A 25,150-nucleotide genomic window follows, 5' to 3' on the forward strand; every position below is an offset into this window, starting at 1 on the left:
CCAGAACCTACGGTGACAGTTTAACGCAACCTGATCACAATGTGACATTCGGCTTGGACTAGAACCTACGACAACAGTTGAAACGGCCAGCACACACCAGAACGAACTGGATCTGGGACCGGAACCTACGGTGACACAGATGACGGGGTAGCCGGCGGCAGGGGGCGCGTCCCGGCTGAGCTCGGGGTCGTCGTAGAGCAGCAGTGACACCACGTAGGGCAGGGCGGGGAAGGTGACGTCGGCCATGCTGCTGCCCTCCTCGATGTAGACGATTGCTTTGCTCATCTGACGAGCAAGGACAAGAGACGCTGTGTTAACGAACCGCTAATTGGTCGTTAGGAGCTCGTTAGGAATGCGACAGTTGAGTGGCGGAATCCGGAGTGGCGGCGGGGTGGAGGAGGTGCAGCAGATGGCGGTGCAGACGGATGAGCTCTGCGCTTTGATCCGCCTCCCTCCTTCGTCCCCCTCCTTGGTAAAGTGTCGAGGTGTCCTTGGGCAAGGCACCGCACCTGACTTACTTTTAACCACTCCTGATGAGCAGGCTGCCGTGCATGGTTCACACTATTGAGCCGTTCCTATTTAGCCGTTCGAGCAGACGCCTTTGCCCGAATACGTTCTTCTGCAGTTAATTCAGATACAGGTCATTACGGATGTCATTAGAGATTAGGGCATCTTGCTCAAGGATGCCTTGCAGGTTAGGCTGCGGACATTATGCAACCCAGCACCCTAGCCACTAAACTACCCCCCCCCCCCCCCCCCCCCCCCCCCCCCCCACCCCCAGGGCTGACAGCGCCTGCCAGTTTATAGGCTGACTATATAATGAGATGGTACGATATTAAATGTCTGTTATGTCTTTATTCAATCAAATTAACTATTTATATTATCTACTTTATTAAATATATATATATATATCAGGAATAAGAAAAGGTCACCTTAAAACATTTTATAAGGTTGATATTCAATAAATACTTAATATGATTGAATTAATACATTTGTCAGGGACAACATTGCGTGAGAAGAATGTGAGCACATAAGAAGCGAAGAGATGCATTGAAAACATTAGAACATCTTGCTCCTCCACATCCACAGTTGTGATTCGCCACTGTTAGGTGTGTTTGAGTGTCTCGGAAGGCCATACATTAATGCAATGCATTTTCATAGTTACTATTATCAATGCCGGAAGGGAACTTTGGGTGATGGTCACCTTAGTCTCGGCCACCATGTTCTCGTCAGGTCTCAGGTGGACGGTGAACGCCTCCCTCATCTCCCTCACGCCGTCAAACAAGACCTCCACCTCTACGTGGTGCTGCTGGTCTCCTGCCCTGAACACCAGCTCTGTGAGTGGGCAGACGGACGGACGGACGGACGATAGAGGGGTAGAGAAGCAGGGAGATGAGTGGATAGATGGATGGGTAGAGAGATGGACAGAGGGATATATATTAAATTACATTTCTTGTAACGATCCCGCTGGAAAGCTAAAGATAACCAGGAAAAAGGTGCTAATGTGAAGCAGCGTGTGAAAGCATTGAGTGTCCTGTGCTAGCATACACTGGTGCATAAAAGAGCTACAAATTTCATGATGTGTGTTAAGAGGTGGGTGTGTGTTTGTGTGTGCCTGAGTGAGTGGTTCAGTTTGTGTGTGTGTGTGCGGTTCTGTTTTTGTGTGTGTGTGCGGTTCTGTATTTGTGTGTGTGGTTGTTTGCGTGTGTGTGTTCGTGTATGTGCGTCTGGTTTGTGTGTGTGTGCTTGCATGTGTGTGGGCGGCTGTTAGCGCTAAGTGTTGTGTGAAAGCCTTCCCCACCCTGGGAGATGGGGTGGTAGTCCTCCCCCGAGATGGCCGATCCGTCCTTGGTGTGCACGCGGACCAGGGACACCTTGGAGGTGTCGCCCACGCGCACCACGGGGATCCTCACCAGGGACACCTGGCCCGCCTCCCCGGGCTCCAGCACGCTGAACCTGGTCTCCCCAAACCTGATGATGGACCCTGAGGGGGGGACCCACGTGACATGCTGTGGTTACAGGGTGTTGAACCGACGACATCGCACTGATCTGGCAGTCAATTGAGTCAGCTATCTATCTCTGTATAAATCTCTATATATCCCTCCATCGTTCTGTCCAATAATCCATCTGTCTTTCCATTAATCTATCTATCTATCTATCTATCTATCTATCTATCTATCTATCTATCTATCTATCTATCTATCTATCTATCTATCTATCTATCTATCTATCTATCCGTCCATTTGTCTGTCTGTCTTTCTGTCTGTCCATTCATCTATCTATATAGCTTTTTATCCGTCTGTCTGTCCATTGATCTATCCATCTATATATCTATATATACTGTATATATCTGTCAGTCAGTTTCCTTGTCAGTCTTTCTCTCTGTCTGTCTGTCTCTCTGTCTGTCTGTCTGTCTGTCTGTTTTTCTGTCTGTCTGTCTGTCAGTCCGTCTCCTGGTCAGTCTTTCTCTCTGTCTGTCTGCCTGTCTGTCAGTCAGTCTCCTGGTCAGTCTTTCTCTCTGCCTGCCTGTCTGTCAGTCTGTCTCCTGGTCAGTCTGTCATGCTGTGTCTTACTGTCTGTCAGTCCGTCTCCTGGTCAGTCTTTCTCTCTGCCTGCCTGTCTGTCAGTCCGTCTCCTGGTCAGTCTGTCATGCTGTGTCTTACTGTCTGTCAGTCCGTCTCCTGGTCAGTCTGTCATGCTGTGTCTTACTGTCTGTCAGTCCGTCTCCTGGTCAGTCTGTCATGCTGTGTCTTACTGTCTGTCAGTCCGTCTCCTGGTCAGTCTTTCTCTCTGCCTGCCTGCCTGTCAGTTCGTCTCCTGGTCAGTCTGTCTCGCTGTGTCTTACTGTCCGCCTGGTCCTGGATCCTGACGAGCGTCTCGTTCCGGGCCCCGATGGAGGCTCCGAACGGGGAGGCGCTGCGGGGGTTCCCCAGGACCAGCCGGAGCTCCTCCACCTCCTCGTGCTCTGTGTCGTCCACCAGCGTCAGCAGGCAGGGCTTCTCCACCTCCCCTGAGACGGAGACAAGCGGGGGGGGGTCAGCTCCAACACCGGGACACGTCGCTGTTAGCGCGTCTTCAAGATCCCCGCGGCAACGCCGTCATTGATTTATCCTGAATATGTCAGCTTTAAACAGCAACACAAAACAAGCTGGAGGAAGAGAGACTCCAGGCGTGGTATAAAGAGAATAAAGCCCCGCGTTAATATAAACAGACGTGATGTCTGTGTTGTCACACCATCTAAGGTACTAACACATCTGCAGGTGCAAACAAGCTCCGTTCCAGTCCGAGATGTAGACATCGATTGGGATTGTTTTTCCGACATGGAGATACACACACACACACACACACAGGAGCCGAGGAGGATGTAATATAATACTGGGAGGGAATGTAGGATAACATCTCGGAGATTTATTGTTCCCTTCCAGGACATTCATCTTCTGCTCTTAACGTGACTCCAGGAGAGGCTATGATACCGGCTCAGACCCCGCTCCAAAACGGGCCAGACAGTGGAGCCTGGGTAAGACTGGGGTTAGACGGTGGCAGCAAATGAGATACTGGTTAAGACTGGTTTACCCTGGTTTAACCTTGTTTGGTTGTCCCTGGTGAGACTTTTCCTGGTTATATCTTGAGACTGTTACGGTTCACTCCTCAGTTTGACCGTTTGCTGCGCTGCGTTTATATTATTGAGCGTTCCAGAAGCGTTTGAAAGTGGCCATATTGCGCCGCTGTTGTAACATTCAATAGAAGGTGCTCCACTGTGTTGCAGCGCCTCTGATGGCTCCATTGTCCAAGCAAAACACTGTCGATCAGCGTCAATTCCAGACGGGCGAATGCTTGTCTACCCAACGACGCTTTCACTCACAAACTACGATGAAATTGCAAACGATGATGAAATGACTAAGGATGAAACGACGAATGATGAAATGACGATTGATGAAATGACGAATGACGAAATGACGAATGATGAAACGACCGTCTGATGTTGTTCCAATTCAAACCCTGTGGAGCGCACACAGTGATGGCGTGACACCGGAGGTGATGCGAGGATGTTGTTTCCGGTGGAGCCCCGCTGTTCGCCCGGGTAAAGCGGGGGTTGAACTAAGTAAACAAGTAAAAGCCCTCTGGCTAAATAAATGGCATAACTGGGGCGCCCTGGTGGCACGACGGGTAGGGCATGTACCACAGTCCAGAACGCAGCGACCCGGGTTCGACTCCTGCCCGTGGTCCTTTGCTGCATGTCCTCCTCTCTATCTCCCATACCCTCCTCTGTATCTCACTCTATAATCAAGCATAAACAGGGCTTACCTGGTAGGAACGTGAGGATGGAGGCGTCAGTGTTGGGCCTCTCGTTGAAGTCCATCATGACCTGGGCGGTGCCCTGGCGGGTGTAGCACCGCACAGTGGAGCGATAGCTGAGGTCGCCGCTGCGGTACACCACCGCCACGACCCCGCCGCCGCTCTCCTCCCCCGAGACCACCGCGTCCCGGAACTGCACCATCGGCACTGCCGCCGGAGTAACCGTAGATCAATAATCAAACACATCGATAACTCGCGATCAAGCACGGAATATATACATCACTCAATGTGTTAATAAGGATAAGGTTAGTACTATTGTTATGTAGCAAATAGTGGCAAAGAGCACTCCCACACAGCCCCATAAAAAAGAATAAAGCTGCTTTCACACCGCCGCGCGGCAACTCGCCGCCTCCATTCATTTCAATGAGGGAAGGGCGGCAGAGGGCAGCCGGTTACAAGAGCGGCTGAAAACCAGGAAGCGGTTGCCGCCCACGTGAACGCGCACAGATTTTGCCGTACCGCTCAGCTTTCCCCGTGTCGAAACCCTCGGCGGCAGCAGCACCTTGAAAACGCCTGGCCCTTCACACCGCCGCGCTGAACCCTCCGGCAGCGAGGCGGTTATAACGGCGGTTGCCGCACAGCGGTGTGCAAGCACCTTAACCGTTACAACAGTAAATATCACTGTTATTATTACTTTAAAATTATAATATTACTAATAATCTTAATGAATTTTGTTCATAGCAATAACACTAGTATTACTACTATAAAAAAGTAAGACAAAAGAAACAAGTATTTGTCATACTGCTACTCCACCTATTACGAGCAATACTAACAAATATCATATTAAAATCATGATCAACTGAATAAGAATAATATTAATACTAGAACTACGATTGATACTACTTCTCCTACTACTTCTACTGCAACTATGACTACTATATATTTTTTTTAAAGATCAATAATTGGAAAAATACTAGTAATACATTTAATAATAATAATTGTAATTATAAAATAATACAAAATAAAAACGTATCAATAACACTTATAATAATAATTCAGTTCTGGTCCTCACAGCTGAAAAGGGGTTAGTCGTTGACTAGTGGGGGCCTTAATAATTTAAAAACATGTCAGACTATTACCGCTACAGATATGGTGCCAACGACGAAGAAGAACAACTCAAAACAAACATCTGGTCGTCACAGCTGAAAAGGGTTAGTCTTTGACTAGTGGGGGGCCATAATAATATAAAAACATTAATAAAACATTAGACTATTACCACTGCAACTATGGTGACCACGACGATGAAGAACAACAACAACTCATAACAAACATGAGGTCCTCACGGTCTGAGACGGAGTCGTTGATGAGCACCGTGGTCTTGCTGGGCTCTCCCAGGACTCCGTTCATGGGCATACGGAGGACCAGCTGGAAGCTCTCAGCCCCCTCCAGACGGGGCTGGCCCAGGTCATCCAGCACCGCCACCCTCACCGTCTGCATGCTGACCCCAGGAGCGAAGTCCAGGTTCCTGCTGATGCCCACGTAGTCCTCGCCAGCTGCACCACAAAACACAGATATGGGTCACATATGAGGGGGGGGTGTGTGTTGGTGTGTGTGTGTTTGTATGTGTATGCGTGTGTGTGTCTTTGTGTAGTAGAGAAAGAGAGAGAGCATCTGTCCATGGGTGTGTGTGCATGCTTGCATGTATGTGTGTGCATTCAGGATATATGAGATATAAAATATAATGCAGAGTGAGCATATCCTGTCTCATGTCGGCCGGTGATTCATTTACCAGTACATTATAATGCTCCGGTATAATGTTATAAATAAATCAGCCCCAAGCTAAAAACATAAATTACCACTTAAAACATATACCTTACATCTCCTTGAAACTCAAAACGGGTACCTGAATGATATATCACCCCCTAACTTAAAGTATATACCTTGATCCCCTCTAACATAAAGGACCGGAGAATATACCTTGAATCTTGAAATGGAAGGAGTCTCTGTATGTATGTATTTCTCTGTGCATTTCTGTATTTCTGTATGTATGTATGTATTTCTGTAAGTATGTAAGTTTGGATGTATGTATGTATGTCTGTATTTCTGTTTGTATGTAAGTATGTATGTATTTCTGTCTGAATGTATGTATTTATGCATGTCTGTCTGTCCTTCTCGACTATTTGTACTATTCATCTGATCCACTTCCCACTTTGCGGATGTATTGCTGAGTGCCAAAGGGAGTGCAGTGTGAGCTTGTTTGGATGAGCAGTCCTCGACAAAGCTACAAGCAGCAATACTATGATCCAAGCAATCGGCCCAATCTGAACAGAATTTTTTTACCTTATCTAAGGTATACACCTTAATGTATTTGTGGGTGGATAAGTGGACAATACATGAACAAAGAAGCAAAACAGGTGAAAGATAGCTTGAAAAGCAACTCCTAATGGAAAGATACTTTGAAGAGATACATCCAGGTTGGCAATCTTGGTTAATTAATGTGTGGAAAGAATTTGTTAGAATCTAGGCTAAATTTTGGAATCTAATGTGGGCAAAAAACAAACTTGTGTAACTTGTGCTGTGTGAAACGCTATGGCTACAGCGGCAGTCAATTAGAATCACAACGTGGAGAGCCTCCAGCCTTGAGGGCGGTTGAGCATTCATTAATTCTCACCGCGGCCCTCTCGGCCCTCTCTAGTTCACGGTCCCTTGGACGTAAAATATTATAGCGGCCCATCCTTCCTGTTAGCAGGAGGGTTTTCCACTTGGCCGGTCTCAAGGCTCCAAACCCTCCGCATTGTGATTCCACTCGCATCGCGCTGTAACTCTGGCGTTAAGCTGAGCACAAGTTAGGTCTTGTCAAAGTTAGAATTCGCTCCGTGCCCAAACGTTGTAGAACAGAAACGAGTACAGCTGTAATTCCAGAGAATGAAAACAATTTGGAACACAATTTTCTCCACATGACTTTCCCCTTCAATTAATTGACTTGTCTCCCAGAGTCGGAGGTGCAGGGGTACTGCAGGAGGGATGCAGGAAAGATGGGATAGAGTGGCTAATATTACGCATTTTAATGAGGGGAAAAGCTCAATCGCACCCTGTATAAAAGCAACTCAAAGACCGGAACGAACAATTAGAAATGTGTTGCACACCAGAGCGATGAATAAAGGACTGAGCCGAGAAGGATTTCATCAGGGGTCTCGTGCACGGTCCAAGCCGTGATTGGACGCGTGTCGCACTCCTCCAAAGTGTTGAAGCTCCCCAAGAAAAGCGCGCAATTGTTAGGCCTGTGAATGCCATGACCGTGAGTGTCTGAGGAATGTCTGAGGACTAAACGGTCTACACGTCACGGCGGCTATAAATTCTTTAAAGCACAAACGAAATGAATGCTCTACAAGTTTACCGGGAAAATGATAGCGACAAGGACTGATAGCAACAAGGTCTTCTGAAAGCTTAGGGGCGATATGTTGATGAAATGATTCGCTGTTCTGTAAAAGTGAATGGAATTCATCACTTTGCTGAGCTAAAAGTTTATTTATTTCATTTGAAGGGAGTAATGCCTGTGTTTGTTATAACGTTTTACTGAGAACAGTTGGAATGGCTGAGAGGGGGATTACTTATTTTTGCCAAAAGGGGAGTCTGAAAAAAAAGTTTGGTTAACAAGTGCATTAATTAACAGAGGGTGCACAGATGACCGTTCCTCAATAAAGTTAAACCACCTCCTAAGTCAGAGGAGAGGAGAAGAGGAGTGAAACAACCACCTCCTTAGTCAGAGGAGAGGAGAAGAGGAGTGAGTTTATCACCTCCTTATTCAAAGGAGAGGAGAGGAGGAGTGAGTTTACCAACTTCTAAATCAGAGGAGAGGAGAGTTGCAGTGAATTAACCACCTCCTTATTCAGAGGAGAGGAGCGGAGGAGTGAGTTTATCACCTCCTTATTCAGAGGAGAGGAGAGGAGGATGGAGTTTACCAACTCATTGGTAAACTCCAACTCATAAGTCAGAGGAGAGGACAGGAGCGGTGTATAAACCACCCACTAAGTCAGAGGAGAGGAGAGAAGCAGTGTGTGCTGAGGACTCGCAGGGGAGGTGAGGAGACCTTCAGATCGTGGGCAGTCAGGGTTGCTGTTCCCCCCGGCTGTGAAAGGTCCAGGTATTGATGAGACAACCTCTCACAGACCCACATGAGGCCGGCTGAGTTTGTGTGTATGTGTCAGCGATATGAAATACTTGTGGTTGACCCTGGAACACACAAAGAAAAGCTGGTCGAACTGTGGAGGAGCAAGAGGACCACGAGACGGGGGGGGGGGGGGAGGAGGAGAACATGGAGGGGACGGGGGGGAGGAGGAGGAGGAGAACATGGAGGGGACGGGGGGGAGGAGGAGGAGAACATGGAGGGGGACGGGGGGGAGGAGGAGGAGAACATGGAGGGGGACGGGGGGGAGGAGGAGGAGTAGAACATGGAGGGGGACGGGGGGAGGAGGAGGAGAACATGGAGGGGACAGGGGGGGAGGAGGAGGAGTAGAACATGGAGGGGGACGGGGGGAGGAGGAGGAGAACATGGAGGGGACAGGGGGGGGAGGAGGAGAACATGGAGGGGACGGGGGGGGGGAGGAGGAGGAGAACATGGAGGGGACGGGGGGGGGGAGGAGGAGGAGAACATGGAGGGGACGGGGGGGGGAGGAGGAGAACATGGAGGGGGACGGGGGGGAGGAGGAGGAGGAGAACATGGAGGGGGACGGGGGGGAGGAGGAGGAGTAGAACATGGAGGGGGACGGGGGGGAGGAGGAGGAGAACATGGAGGGGGACGGGGGAGGCCGGGGGGAGGAGAACATGGAGGGGACGGGGAGGAGGAGGAGGAGAACATGGAGGGGGACGGGGGGGAGGAGGAGGGGAACATGGAGGGGGACGGGGGGAGGAGGAGGAGAACATGGAGGGGGACGGGGGGGAGGAGGAGGAGGAGAACATGGAGGGGACGGGAGGGAGGAGGAGGAGAACATGGAGGGGGACGGGGGGAGGAGGAGGAGAACATGGAGGGGACGGGGGGGGGGAGGAGGAGAACATGGAGGGGACGGGGGGGAGGAGGAGGAGAACATGGAGGGGACGGGGGGAGGAGGAGGAGGAGAACATGGAGGGGGACGGGGGGGAGGAGGAGGAGAACATGGAGGGGACGGGGGGGACCGGGGGGAGGAGAACATGGAGGGGGACGGGGGGGAGGAGTAGGAGAACATGGAGGGGACGGGGGGGAGGAGGAGGAGAACATGGAGGGGGATGGGGGGATAGGAGTAGGAGGAGGAGGAGGAAGAGGAGAACAGGGAGGGGGAGGGGGGAGGTGAAAGACGACGAGGGGGATAAGGAGGAGGGGGGAAGGGGGAGGACGGCAGGGGTGGGGGGGGGGGGGATGGAGGACTGGAGAGGAGGAGTTGGAGGAGCAGACGGAGGAGGAGGAGTGCTTACGGCTCCGAGAGGGAGAGGAGAAGAGTGGTGGGCTCTGCCGCAGACAGATCCTGGATCAGAGTTTCACCCTGTGTGACCATAACGCTGTCTCTACCTGTCGGTCCTTGTGAGCAATGTCCTGACAACAGCGACCACCCCCGAGCGCCAACCCCCCGCCACTCAAGCCAAAACACTGTTTACATTCCACAGGTCATGTAGCGCCCCACGCTAATCCCACGCCTCCTCAGGCGGCTCAGCTAGCAGGAACGAGGCCAGCCGTGACAGCCTGGCGAGGGGGGCTCTAAACGTCCTGATTACTATTCATGCTTGGTGACTCTCTCCAGTGGTTGCCCGTAAGCCCCCCCCCCCCCCCACTTAGTGTTTTTTGTTTCTCTCACAACCTCATGATCGTACCAACGTCATCGTCATTATTTATCCGTGAACCAATCGATTGACTTTCGACAATCAATCACCGGGCAAGGTTTGGGGAAGTCGTTGCCTGAGGGCCGGTTCATGCGTCTCTGTCAGCACATCTGTGGATTGATTGGTCGAGCAGGGAACACACATCCGGCAACCGAGTAGTGATTTGTTTCGGACTCAGCCAACTGCCACCAGAATAATGGATAAAAATGAATGTGTGTACCTTCAGTGGGTTGTTGTGGTGCATCATCTGCTTTTTTTAGAAGCACATTGCGATGATTTCAAAAGACCAGCAATGCTCCAAAGGACGCTGCTGTGCCAACCCAGCGCCGCGTCTTTCGAACGCTGTTTTGCTTCATGGATGTGCTGACAGAGGAGTCCAAACCCAGGCTTTCTAACGGGCTCGGCTCCGCCGGAGCCGTCCAGCTTCTCCTTTAATGAGCCTTCCGTCAGCCCCTGCATGCGGCTTGGAAACGCTGCCGCAATAATCAATGCAAGGTGCTCCGCCGCCCGCGCTGCTCCTCTGCTCTACCGCTCCGAGGGGCAGAGAAAATCACAGAGCTTCAGTTGTCGATGGCAGACACTGGGCCTCAACTCAACTGATTCCACTCATGAATGATGACATCCATCTACATTGATCGTGTTCAATGTTCAAAGAAACGGTGCGTGGGGAACGGCTCTGTGTGGGGGGAGAGGAGACGCGACGGCAGGATGAAGGCTTTATTCAGTGGAGCCCTGGCGTTAGAGGGGAGGCTAGGTACGGAGGGCGCTATTGCCTGCCGGTGGGTTTCCCTGTGAGGCCTATACCTTCAGCGGAGACGGGGTCGGTCTTGCGGGATCGCACGGTGACGGAGCCGACCTTGGACAGGTCGGTGCCCGTCCGCCACACCTGCACCTCCACGAAGCCATCGCTCTCGTCCACCTGGTAGAGGGCGTGGCCCAGGTAGAACACCGGAGCTGAGGGAGGGAGAGAGAGAGAGCGGGAGAGAGGAGGGAGAATCAGAGATACAATTAGTAGAGAGACATAAAGAGCAAGAGAGAGAAAGGATGACGAGTATTCTGTATAAGTCACTATATAAAAGTCACTATCAAGAAAGTTTCAACAGCAAAGTCAGCAGATTTGATGGCCAAATGACGCTATAATTAATTTCATAATGTTAACACATCTCTGTAAATGTATAATCATGGGCGAGTACTTTTGACTTTATTTGAGCTTTATTTGTAAATGGTTATTGTATTAAATGTTTAACTACCCTAACGTTTTAACACGCCTTGGCATTGTAATTGTATGTTTCCTGTGCCAACCAGAAAGACATAGACAGAGAGGGAGGGGGAGGGGGAGGAAGGGAAAGGGGGAGCACAGAGATAGGAAGAGAGGTATCATGTAGTGAGTAGCTATCTTGTCCCTGCCGTGTCTCACAACGGGAGAGCACAGCGCCTGATGTAATTGGTGAGTTGATGCAGTAATCGCCGTCGCAACTCGCCACAATTACTGCTGATTACAGGGGGAAAGCAGCCGTGCGATGGGCAGCCCATGCACACACACACGCTATTATTTCAAATCCTTAAACAGTGCTCACCGGCATCCGGGAACGATGCATCAAAAAGGGTATGTGTATGTGGGGTTTTTCGGGCTTGTTTGTGTGGGTTTTAGTTTTACATTCTGGAAAAAAAAACCTGCGCTTCAAACACCCCACACAGCTGAGAGGCCCAGGGGTGAAGTCACTGTTGTGGGGGAGGCTTCGGGGGGAAGTTTGGGCGAGGGGAGGAGGGGGAGGCTGTGTTAGTGATGTTTGGAGCCGACAGGAGGCCTGACAGGAGGTCTGGGGGATACTGGCGGTTCCAGTTCAGGCTTGCCTCCACTGCAATTAGTCCGAGAGGAGATTCCAGCGCAGCTCAACTCCTCTCACACCATACAAACTCTGCCTCATTCTATCTGTCTCTCTCTCTCTCTGGCTCTCCCGCTCTTTGTCCCTCACTCTATCTAACCCCCTCCCTCTCCCTGTCCATTCCTCTCTCACGCTCATGCTCTCACTCTCTCCCTTGCTGTCCCTCTCTCTCACAAACACGCACACACACACAAACACATACATATACAAACAGACAAACTCTTTCTCTCCCTCACTCTGTCCCTTCATCTCTCTATCTCTCCCTCAGCACTCTCAATTAAATTCATTCAATTAAATTCAAAGAAATTCAATTCAATTCAATTCAATTCAATTCAAATATTCTGCATGAAAGTTCTGTAACAATATTGCTAAAGTAATAGCATAGGCTCTCTCTTTCACTCTTCGTCTCTCTCGTCCTCCCTCTCATTATTTCCTGCTTCCACCTCCCTGGCTCTAATTTTCTGTTTCTCTAATTTTCTCAATCTGTCTCCCTCCCTCCTCTCACTCTCTTCCACCTTCCCCTTGCTTTCAAGTCTGTCATTTCTCTCTCTCTCTCGCTCTCTCTGTAATCTTTGAGGACTTGGTATTTTCTTTCGTGTGAAGGACAGGAGACTGCTAGTGAATGTTGTGCGAGTGGATGGAGTGTACAGGGCTTGGCACACCCGGCTACCACACAACAACAAAACTGAACATAACAACACGTCTATCCTCAGCAACACAACCACGGCTTCAATGAAAGAATATTTTAATATTCTTTAGTACGTATTGTTGTTATAAATAGCAAATGCCCGTCATGAATAAGCAGAGTTACGAATGATTCCTTAAATGTGTTGGCTTCTTCTGAGAAGCAGCTGAGAAAAAATGAAGTATTCATTTTAAAATGATTCATGAACCAAATATATTTCTGAAGCATTGAGCGGCAACTGTTTTGCATTTCTACTTGAAATGCTCAAGCCATTTATGCAATAATCCAAATCAAATGACAAACTATTCAATTAATCAAATAATCGCTGCAGCCCTAGACACGATAATAAAGACAACAGACAAGACAGCCATACAATGCATAAACTGTTGCTGGAGGTTTGTTATGGTGTGTGGTGACACCCCAACACCACCCCCCCACTCCCCAATCCACAGACCCCTGAGCTCATATTTATATCTCGTGTGTAGTGTGTATAATCCACAACAGATAAACGAGATCATTGTTACCAGAATTGGTTTTAACCTAAAGCCGCGACCATCCAGTCGCAACTAAACCATAACAACCCAAAGGCCGCTCCGAGGAGAGGTGGAGGAGCAGTAGTGCATAATGAATAGATTAAACGAATCGCCGCGGCCATGGACAGAGATGTGGTTACCATGACGATGCGTTTAGCTCTGCCTGGTCTCGCGGTGCATGCAGAAGACAGGGACGGCGCCACCAGTTTTCGCTTCGCGCAGGAGGTGAACGCACGCCGCCCCGACGGTATGTGCAACAGCAAGTTCCCCTTCACCGCCGAGCGCACACGCCGCTTGCAATGAGAAACTACAGACGGGGTGCGCTGAATGGGATCCGCTCGGCGGCGAATGTCGAGGCAGACGTGAGGAGCGTCTTCCTTTGAGATACGATCCCGTCGTGGCTTGGCATCGCCACAACACTCAGGCCGCAAGAGGAAGCCAAAGTGAAGAACTTAAACACGTGTACGCGGCGCCAGACAACACACCTCAGTATAATGCGGGTTCATCACACAGAGCTGAGACAGCCTTCCTCTTACTAATCTGATTCCTGCTTCTCAAGTGACACCTGGGCGGCCGTGTGGTTTCAGCCTGAATGACACTCTGCAACAATGGGCCTCACCTTCGCACGAGACGATTGGCAAAGGAAGTAAAAAAGAGCATCCGGCAGCTTCCCCTGGGTGACCCCCCCTCTCCCTTTCCCTCTCTCTCCCTTCTTGCACTCTCTCTCTCTCTCTCTCTCTCTCTCTCTCTCTATATAGGCACAATAACTTCAGCGCCCCCCCCCCCCCCCCCCCCCCCCCCCCCCCCTGGGTGCAGGCAAAGGACAAACACTTTAAATCTGTGCTGAGAACAAACTGGAGACAAAGAGCTGAGCACCGGGAGGTGTGCAGTGCAGCTGCCAGCATTTCTCCCCCACCTCACCCCCGCTCACCCCCCCTCCTCCCCCACAACAGCCAAACAAAACAGGCTTTGGCTGCCTTATCTGGCCTCTGTGTTGGCGTCGTAATCAGATATAGTCGTCCGTGCAGCACAGGTTGGCAGCCTGGGATGTTGGCCCTTGTTGTAGCAGCCTAGTAATCAGATAAGGGTTGAGTGGGGGGGGAAGAAATTGGCAAGCTTCAAAGAGCCAGAGGCCAATAAATAGAAGAAGGCCAAGCCTGCCACCACCGCCTCACCCTCCACCTGCATTCATGATCCAGCCGCACTCTCTGGGCCACGAGGAGGTCCTGCCCGTGGTCACTTAGCCCTGACTTCACTCGCCTACCTTGGGCATGGAACTTCAATAGAAGTTGATTGTATTTTGTCCGGCCCAGACCAAAGAAGTCTTTTGCAGACACACTTGTTTTATATTTAATGCAGTTTCAGTTTGGTCACTGAATTCCATTAGTTAACACCGGATGGGATCTCAATGGAGACAAGGAAATCAGATCAAAATAAATCGAGCCCGTCTTGCTTTTCTGACTAATCGCACACAAGGTTTCGGCTGAGATTTCAGCAAGGTAACCAATCTCAGAGCGGCGTTGAGTGCAGAAAAATCTTGTAAAATATCTAAAAGTTACGAGTAATCTTGTTGGAGTTTCCACGTGGACGCACTATGATTCTGAAAATACCCTATGCAAAATAAAAAGCAAAAATTTCCCACAATGCAGTGGGGGGCTGGATCGCCGTGCCTCCGGGCTGCCTGTGGAGACGGTATCTCCTCTCAGGTGGACGCCATGACAAGAGTACCCCCATTGTGATATTTCCCGGCGATGTCTTCCATAAAGCTTGTTCTGTCACGCAGAGGTAATTGCTGTTTTATACAGTCTTCTGTATCCGGGGAAATATTTGGGTGGCTGGGTGGTGCGGGTTGTAAAAAACAAGCAGAACGCTTGTACAGCAGGATCCTCTCATTCCTCAGTCAGTCGCCCTGTAAATTCTGGCCCCGGCTGGCGCTCTAGAAGCTATGATTAAAGTGGGGGACGCTACGCGGCGTTAGCTTCCCTGGCCGCGGATCAACTGGACGCTGCCTTTCATTACCGTCCACCTGCGGGTTTCGTTGTCCTCGGAACAGGTGTGGGAAATATTTGAGGTTGAAAGACACGAATCGGCATGAAATAGGAGGCCAGGCCCTATCCCTCGGCAATCGTTCTCTTTCTCTCGCTCCCTCGCCATTAGTCTCTCTATCTCTTTCTCCATCACTCTTTCCCTGGTTCGTTCTCTCTTTCTCTCGTCTGTCTCCATTTGTCTGTCCCTCTATTGTTACAATCCACATTCTGCAACTAGATATATCATCTGTATTTATTTAGAAGGTTACACTCATACTTTAGTTTTTGCCTTTTGTTCATTTCCAATCTTTCCTCTACTTTCTGATGTGTTACCAGAGCTCCCTGTCTGGGAATGACAAAGCACTGCATTGTTGTATCTTTTTCTCTCTGTGCGCTACAGCCGATCACCATGGTGCTACAAGGTTGTTTTGTAAATGTGGTGTTTTGTCCAGCGGTGGCTGTGGTGTGTGAGGATCAGTCCGGTCTGGGGTTGAGGAAACGATTACCACCTTCTCGGCCTTGCACCGGGTGGCAGAGAGGCGAGCCGCGCGGTGGGAGAGTGGTGGAGAGTTGAAGTGTGGTCAAACTGCCAGAGAAACAGTCGCCTTAGGCCGTCGTCTCTAAGTCCTTGTCCCTCTCCTTCCCGCTCTCTCTCCGTTCTATCCCTGTCCCCCAGTCTCTCTGTTTCTCTCTTCCTATCTCTCTCCCACCGTGCTCTCCTTCCCTCCCCCTCACTTTATCTCCTCTCTCTCTCTCTCCTCTCCCTTCATCCTGATCCTCTGACACACAGCTGAGAACCCCACCTATACCCAGGCTTAGCTGCAGCCTGCAGAGAGATGTTCCTTATCCCCAGCGTGAAGCGCCTAGAATCACCTCAAGGTCCTTTCAGGTGAACCTGACGCAGTGACGTCAGCACAGGTGGGAGAGGGGTGGCTGGTGACCCATGAGGAGAGGTCAAAGTCCCAGCAGTGAGCAGTCTGCTCGTGATATTGAATGCGTCAGTAGGAGTTGTGCGTTTGAAATGAGGGTCGTTCAAAACGTTTGATTATGATCTTCATTGTCTCTGGCTATTGCCTTTCTGGCTTCATCTATAAAGAAAAGGAAAAATGTTCCTAGGTGGAGACTCTGAGAGAGCCTAAGTGTGGATGCACAGTTTCATTCATTATAGTTAGAATGTGCTTATTGAAATGCAGCAGGCACGCGCGCACACACACACACACACACACACACACACACACACACACACACACACACACACACACACACACACAAACACACACACACAAAAAAAACACGCGCACACACACACACACACACACACACACACATGTTCATCGTTCCCAGAGCAGTGCTCCGTAGTGACAGAGAGGGTCATAAGGCGACCTTACAACACTTACTGGATATTAAGACACTCACTCTTACTCACACTTTCTTTCTTTCATTCCCTCTCTCTCTTTCTCTCTCATTATCTCTATCAGTCACTCTCTCTCTCTCTCTCCCTTTACTCCTCAATCGCTTTATTTCTTTCACTGTTTCTTTTTCCATTCTCTTTTACACTTCTTTGACATTTCTTTCCCTCTCTCTTTCTTCCACTCTCCTTCCTCCACTCTCTCCCTTTCTCTCCCGTCTCTCTATCTCTTTCTAAAGGTTAAGCTATACCGCTTTTATGATGTTAGTTAATTTTCTGGCGACTTTATCCTGAATAAGACAACAGGCCCTGGATGTATTTGTCTGTTTGAGTATATGTCTGTATGAGTATATGTCTGTTTGTGAATATTTCAGTGTCTATAACTGCTGGTGTATCAGTGTATGAGTGGGCATTGGTGTGTGTGTGAGTTTATATCCGTGTATGTCTGTGTGTGTGTGTGCCTGTGTGTGTGTGTGTATGTGTGTGTGTGTGTGTGTGTGTGTGTGTGTGTGTGTGTGTGTGTGTGTGTGTGTGTGTGTGTGTGTGTGTGTGTGTGTGTGTGTGTGTGTTCTGTACAAAAGGGTATGGTGGTGTCAAGGCTTGGTACGGTTCAGTAAAGTTTAGAAACATAGACAAAATAAAACCCTGAAAAACTAAAATTTGTATTTCGACTCACATTCCTTATTATAACAGTAAACCACATGGATAGCTTGGTTTCCGGAAGAATAGGGAAACGTAAACCAAACACTATCGCCTGCTTTCTATGAAAAATATTTTAAATTGCCATAACTAAAACACAACTTCAACGAAGGAATGCATAGATCAGCAGTATATGGCAATTAAGTCGCACAGTATTGCTAGAACAAAATAGCAGCACTTTCTTAAAGATTAGTCTATCAACATGAAATCAAAGTGTGACGGTGCTTTTTATCTTCCAGTCTGCTCCGATGGGCCGTTACAGTAAAGGGGCTCTGTGGCTCTAGACTTCCATCTGTCCAACCCAGCGCCAGACCTAGCAATGCACACCGCGTCCAATCGCATCTCAAGTGACGGCAGCACAGACTCTGAGAGCGTCACTTAACTTTTTGAAGATATTTCCCTTTTTGGTTTATGTCTGAACATTCGTTTTTCAATAAAAACATGTTTAGCTACAATAAAAAACCCCTGTGATGTTTGGTTTATAGGGCTGACCAATACACATACCCTTTAACCCCTAGTGTTAGTGTGTGAGTGTGTGTGGGTGTGTGTGTGTCTGTGTGTGTGTGTGTGTGTGTGTGTGTGTGTGTGTGTGTGTGCGTCTATGTCCAGCATGCTGATTGACCAGCAGGTAGCCGTGTCATGAAAACCAGGATGACTCAGAATGTCAGCATGTAGCTCGAAGCCATGTTTCAAACTGTTTTGTCTCACACACGCACACACACACACACACACACACACACACATACACACACCTACACACACACAAACATACACACAGCCCAGACAGCATTAAGTGACAGGCCAGACAACCATCATAGTTAAAAGCTGCTAGCCGGCACTGCGGTCACGCAGTGACAACATCGAGCTGCTGTCCGTCAGATCCCCCCTGGACGAGCCCCCCACCAACACCCCGGCTCCCCTGACGGGCCCCAGGGCCCCAACACACAGGTGTCAGATACAGCAGTGAGGTAAATATGAACCAGGGTGTGTGGGTCTATGACAGTGAACACACCGTCTGCATTCTGATATCAGAAACCGCTGCAAAACCACAACAACACAAAAACAAAACTACATCACAAAAACATCACAATCACAACACAACAACATCAGAAAGAGAGCAAGAGAGGGAGGGAAAGGGAGAGAGAGAGCCAGAGCCAGAGCCAGAGAGAAAGAGAGAGAGAGGGGAAGAAAGAGGGAGCGAAATAGGGAGGAAAAGGGAGAGAGAGATAGGGAAGGAGAGGGAGAAAGAGAGAGAGAGGGAAAGAAAGAGGGAGCGAAATAGGGAGGAAAAGGGAGAGAGAGATAGGGAAGGAGAGGGAGAAAGAGAGAGAGACAGACAGAGGGAGCGAGTGAGCGGAGAGGAAAGAAGAGAGGGAGAGAAAGGATTATTATCCAATACATATTAAAGGCAAATATTCACACAAATATGTGTGCATCTGCATGCAATGTGTAGGTGTGGATATGTGCACACCATATGTGTGTGTGAGGGTCTGCATGCAAATGTTTGCATGTTATCTCTCAGGTATGCGCTGGCCTTCCCGGAGAGCTTTGTGCTGCAGCCTGAGAGTCTGCAGCAGAAACAGCATTTATGGTATCTTCAACTAATCCTACTCTGATTGGTGGAGAGCCGGGCTCCAACACAAGCAAGCCTTCCTCTCCCAGGAATGAGTACAATCAGCTCATTACTTCCTCGTCTATAAGTGGGTGAGTATGTGTGTGTGTGTGTGTGTGTGTGTGTGTGTGTGTGCTTTCCCCTTGAGCTCGCCACTAATGAAGAGATAATCTAATCTTAATGCCACCATGAGTCCCCGCACTTCACTCAACAACACCCTTGACCTCTGACCTCTGCACCTCACAGCCTGAAACTCCAGAGCGGATATTTCCTGCGTCTCCTACTCACATGCAGGTCGGATCGCCTGGAGAGAGATACTTTAATCGTCGTTGTGTTGTGTTATGTTGTTTGTGTTGCGTTGCTTTGTGTGGGTTTGCATTCTTGTGTTGTGTTGTAGTGGACTTCCCGGGGAATCATTTACAGGTTTTACTCAGGCCACTACCCTGGTTACCATGGATACCAAAGGGTTGAACCTGCACTCCATGCCACCAGTGAATGCAACAATCCTCGTGCTCGTGATTATTTCAACGGTTGCGTTGCATCGATGATGCTCTTCCTGTTTGCTGGTGTGCGGTCATCATTGGCCCGTCCCCTCCCCTTACACTCCCCCGTCTCCCTCTCCTCCTTTCTCTCTTCTCCCCCATCTCTCCTCTCCTTTCTCTCCCACTCTCCCCGCTCTCCTCTCCTTCCTTTTTCACTCTTTCCCACCTCTCTCTCCGATCCCTCCACTCCCCCCTCTAACCTTTTCCCCCACACCCCTCTCTCTCTCCTATCTCCCTCCTCCCCCCCTTTCACCTTATCCCCCTCTCCCACCTCTCTCTCCTATCACTCCCCCGTTTCACCTTATCCCCCTCTCCCACCTCTCTCTCCTATCACTCCCCCGTTTCACCTTATCCCCCTCTCCCACCTCTCTCTCCTATCACTCCCCCGTTTCACCTTATCCCCCTCTCCCACCTCTCTCTCCTATCACTCCCCCCTTTCACCTTCTCCCCCACTCCCACCTCTCTCTCCTCTCCCGTCTGTCCCTCCCCTGCCCCCTGTCCCTCCTCTCCCTATTAAAAACCTGTTTGTCTCAACAGTTGTCCAGGGATCCGCGAGCCAATGCCCCCGTGCATGGAGGAGGTCAAGGGTCGGGTCTCGGGTTACGCCACGCAGGAGAGCATTCCAAACACGTTATGCCCCCCCCTCTCCTGCCCTACCTCCTACCTAGGACAGGTGAAACTCATCTGGTGATGTTTGTAGACTTAGAAGTGAGGGGACTAGAGGCCTAGGAGATGGGAGGAGATGGGGAAAGGAGGGAAGGGCAGGAAAAGAGAGGAGAGAAGGGGTGAAGAGAGCGGAGAGGAGACAAGGAGGAAAGAGAAAGGGAGGAGGGGGCGGAAGAGCAAAGAAGAGGGTTGGGGAGCGAGAGGAGAGAGAGAAGGGGAGAAGAAATGTGAGAGGAAAGGAGAGGAGCAGAGAAGAGAGAACAGAGAGGAGGATGTCAAATCTACAAGTGACACTTCATCTCACTTTCCTCATCCATCATCACATCCTGTCCGCATGATGTTACTTCAGTAAAACAAAGATTAATCATTTCAACAGTTTGAGTGTATTACTGCGACAAGCTCCGCTACCGTAGAGCTGAACAAACAAATGAACTGGCGCCTGGAAGACCGCTCCCTGAATTGTCCTCAAAACTGTAATCTAGAAGTCAAAACTAGAAATGACGAAAAAAGGACATGATTATTCTGGAAGCATCATCTTTATCTATGCACAATTATATCTAGGATATTAAGCCTTGTTTTTCTACACCTTACTGGATATTATAACAGCTGTTTAAAACTGCATCCATATCACTCAAGTGAGAAGAGAGCAGAAAAAAAAAGCATGGCTACGCAATAACTTTGCGTCTCTTTCAGGGTGGTCGGAGAAGACCTCAAATAAACTCAAACTTTGCTCCTATTCCTTTTTTTCTTTTTCACCGTGGTACATAAAAGGTTTCCCTCCACACCGGAGGAGCCTTTACGGCTCGGGTTATTAAACTGTGGAATCCTGATTTAAATATTGTACCACTCCAACAATCCGGCTTTTGAGGAGTGCTTCTTATTCATGGGAAGAGACAGACCCTTCCCCCGCTACAGGGCCGGGGAATAGCGGAGCGGGGCAAAGGGCGCTCCACTTCCAGCTGGAAGAAACCAGGTTCGATCCCCGTTCACCCTGTAGGCCTGGTTGGGCAAGATAGCCCTACCCCCACCAGCTCCTATCACCTGATTACATGTATCTGAATTTGAAATATCCCTTTGGATAAAAGGCTCAATCCTGCTTGATTACTTGATATATATATATATTAATACGCTTTGTTGTCTAGGGAGGTGTGTGTTGTGGAAGGCAGGGTGAATGCAGGCAAAGAGAGAAAGATACAGAATAGATAGAGGAGAGACCTCAGGATTGTGCACACAAGCACACGCACACACACACACACACACACACACACACACACACACACACACACACACACGCACACTAATTGTCCATTCTTCAAATTGTACTGCAAGAAAATGCATAATTTCAACCTGTAATTATAACTTACAGAAACCAATTTAAGGCTTTGTGCATCATGCATAAAGTTCTGCTGCTCATCCATAAAGGAGCGGAAAGTGCTGGAATACACAAGTAAGTCTTCAGCAAAACCCAATAAAGGTCCGTCCCTCACTTTTAAAGTGTGGCTTTATGTGTAAATCAAAAACCAGAAAAAATAAATCCAAATGTGTTTTTTATCCGCTCAGAATATTTGTCGGAGGTATTAAAATGTAGATGAAATAAGTTCAGCACAAATGAGTGTAGGTGTTGAGCAAAGCAAGCATTTCACACCACTTTAATGAAATCTTGTCAGTCTGAAGAGCTGACATCAACACGCACCCCTGACACTCAAACAACCACACAGTCCTGCTCCTCACCTGGAGCAACATCTCTCTGGTAGAAACCAGGTGGCGAGCACACTGCTTGGTTAGGGTGCGCTTGGACTTCAACTAACCATGACTTAACCATGACTTAAGCATTGCCCAGCCAAGACATAACTAAACCACTTCAACATTACCTAGCCAATACATAACCATATATACACAACCATGATTTAACCATGACTTCACCATAGGAATACCATTCCTTACCATCAGTTAACCACTACCTAAATATTAAGGTTAGCCCTGCTGGCTCACAGCAAGAAGGTTCTGGGTTCGAGGCCGGGGGGAGTATATATGTTCTCCCTGTGTTAACACAGGTTTCCTCCGGGCTCTCCAGTTTCCTCCACACCATTAGACATACATTGCAGGTTAATACCCCTGCCTGAGCTCTTGACCAAGGCAGCAGCAGTAGATGTGGAGTGAGTCCCAGGGTGCTGTGAAAAGGGCAGCCCACTGCTCCAAGTGCTGCAGCTAATCATGGCTCCAATGCAGAAAAACAATACTGTTGTGTACTAGCTAAAATAAAAGGTTCTTCTTCTTCTGATTACCACACTATTCCTTTATCCTAACTTCTATCTAACCTAAAGGTTTATGAAAAATAACTCATAACATTACCTCACAATAACCAATTGCTTAACCATTACCTAATAATCATTCAACCATTACCTAACAACCACTTATGAACCATTCCTGAATCCATAACATAACCAAAACATAACCATGACCTAACAATTACAGATGTATTACTTAGCCATAACCTTAACATAGCCTAGCCAAAAGTTAACCATCATTACCTAACCCCAATATATTACTTCCTTGACGATACAAGGGTGTTAGAAGTACTGAGCTTCCTGCAAGCTAAGCAAATACAGGCATTAGAACACCTGAGCTTCCTGCTAGCTGACCAAATACGGACATTAGAACACCTGAGCTTCCTGCTTGCTGACCAAATACGGGCATTGGAACACCTGAGCCAGTGAACCCAAACCACTTTTTTTATGTTTTACTGTGGTCCTTTGTCTTATATGATCGTCAACATAGTAATATATGCCATTTATCAGTATAACTGAAAGCCTGCAATTGAGGGTAAAATAGAAGTAAAATTTGATGTCTTAGCGATTCTCCCCAAAATACTTTGTAAACTTTCTCTGCTTCGCAAGAAAGTTGGGCTTTTCAAACACAGTGTGCATAGATATTGAAGCTTCACCTAAGCAGAAACTTACTTAATACCCACTTCCAAGTGTTAGGCTTCCCGGACACCTATAGTATAATGCAATGGAGTGTGGTGGATTTCATGTAAAACATTGCATATTACAACACTCATAACATTTACACAACAACGGTACTAAAATAAGAACATAAAGTTGGTGTGGAGCGTAACCATGGGGATAACACGGCCCCCTCTTTCCTAAAACTCTCAGCCCAAAACATATTTTCTTAAATCACATAGTGTCCAAATTCCATTTGAAACATTGGGGTCCCTGGCTTTTTAAGGCCGTTGAAGCGCCAGGTGACAGGTGACTCTATAAGGGCGTTGAAGCGCCAGGTGACAACTGACTCTATACGGGCGTCGAAGCGCCAGGTGATAGGTGACCCTATAAGGGCGTGGTTGAGCAAGGTGACCCTATAAGGGCGTTGAAGTGCCAGGGGACAGGTGACCCTATAAGGGCGTTGAAGCGCCAGGTGATAGGTGACCCTATAAGGGCGTGGTTGAGCAAGGTGACCCTATAAGGGCGTTGAAGCGCCAGGGCACAGGTGACCTATAAGGGCGTTGAAGCGCCAGGTGATAGGTGACCCTATAAGGGCGTTGAAGCGGTAGGTGACAGGTGACAGGTGACCTTATTAGGGCGTTGAGGCACCAGGTGACCCTATAAGGGCGTTGAAGCGCCAGGTGACCCTTTAAGGGCGCTGAAGTGCCTGAGGTCTTACCGTCCTCTGCATGGGGCAGGATGGTGACCCTGGCTGTGGGGTAGTGGGTTGCCAGGCGACCCCCCACAGGCATGCTGAGGCCGATGTTGAAGCTCTCCTCCTCCTCGTACAGGGAGTCGTCGATGACCACCACGCGGCACGCCTTCTCCACCTCGCCGCGCTCAAAGCGCAGCATGCTGCGGTGGTCCTCCGGGCGCGAGATGTAGTCCGAGTAGGAGAGGACCGAGGTGGGGACAGTGCCCGTTGCTGTCGCTATGGTTACGAACACAGGTTCACACACACACACACACACACACACACACACACACACACACACACACACACACACACCACAACACAAGAGTTATGAAGGCTTACAGAGAGTTTATTTGAAGCATTTTTCATACACACACACGCACACACACCTGAGCATCATTACACTCACACATACACACGAACACGCACACATACTCCCACATGCACACACACACAGACACACACAGACACAAACCTTGCTGGGTGTAGCAGACGACCAGGAGTTCCTGGCTGACGTCTCCGCCCCTGCGGACGGGGATGAGGAGGTCCCCCACGTCCTCTTGGATGTTGTAGAGCGCCGAGGGGAAGAACACGCTGGACTCTGGGGAGCACAGCATACAGAGAGTCATGTCACATATAACACGTATCAGTCATATAGAACATGTGGAGGAGCACAGCACGGAGAGAGTCATGTCACATATAACACGTATCAGTCATATAGAACATGTGGAGGAGCACAGCATGGAGAGAGTCATGTCACATATAACACGTATCAGTCATATAGAACATGTGGAGGAGCACAGCACGGAGAGAGTCATGTCACATATAACATGTATCAGTCATATAGAACATGTGGAGGAGCACAGCACGGAGAGAGTCATGTCACATATAACATGTATCAGTCATATAGAACATGTGGAGGAGCACAGCACGGAGAGAGTCATGTCACATATAACATGTTACAGGGACGGCTGGTATCAATGGGCTAGTGGGGCTAAGCCCTCCCTATCTTTTACAATAAACATGAGAACATTATTAAAATTATGAAAATATTAAAATATAATAATTACTAAAACTTAGAATTGGTTGAACGGGAGAAGCAACAGCACCAAATAATCACAAAAACGCAGGAGATACATATAGATATGTTGTGTGGGCTTAGAAAAGTATTTTCTGAGTCTTTTCTGGACGACACCGAGTGTGGGCTTAGAAAAGACTATTCTAAGCCCACACTCGGTGTCGTCCAATCGTGATTGACAGGTGTC

The 25,150-nt window shown here is 48.9% G+C and overlaps 1 protein-coding gene across 3 annotated transcripts in view; it reads right to left on the reverse strand.

Moving 5' to 3' along the window:
• The window catches only part of frem2b (FRAS1 related extracellular matrix 2b), a 92,022-nt gene that overhangs the window by 17,560 nt on the left and 49,312 nt on the right, over positions 1-25,150 (reverse strand). For all 3 annotated transcript variants that reach the window (XM_079731553.1, XM_079731554.1, XM_079731555.1), the window contains exons 5-13: positions 24,361-24,486; positions 23,871-24,122; positions 10,951-11,100; positions 5,640-5,849; positions 4,306-4,503; positions 2,846-3,010; positions 1,802-1,984; positions 1,205-1,335; positions 130-285 (exon numbers count right to left, since the gene is read on the reverse strand). In XM_079731553.1, coding sequence (XP_079587679.1) covers positions 130-285; positions 1,205-1,335; positions 1,802-1,984; positions 2,846-3,010; positions 4,306-4,503; positions 5,640-5,849; positions 10,951-11,100; positions 23,871-24,122; positions 24,361-24,486 — 1,571 coding nt within the window. The remainder of the gene's footprint in view (positions 1-129; positions 286-1,204; positions 1,336-1,801; positions 1,985-2,845; positions 3,011-4,305; positions 4,504-5,639; positions 5,850-10,950; positions 11,101-23,870; positions 24,123-24,360; positions 24,487-25,150) is intronic.

Source organism: Pollachius pollachius, assembly GCF_949987615.1.
Source record: "Pollachius pollachius genome assembly, chromosome: 3".
Classification (NCBI taxonomy): domain Eukaryota; kingdom Metazoa; phylum Chordata; class Actinopteri; order Gadiformes; family Gadidae; genus Pollachius; species Pollachius pollachius.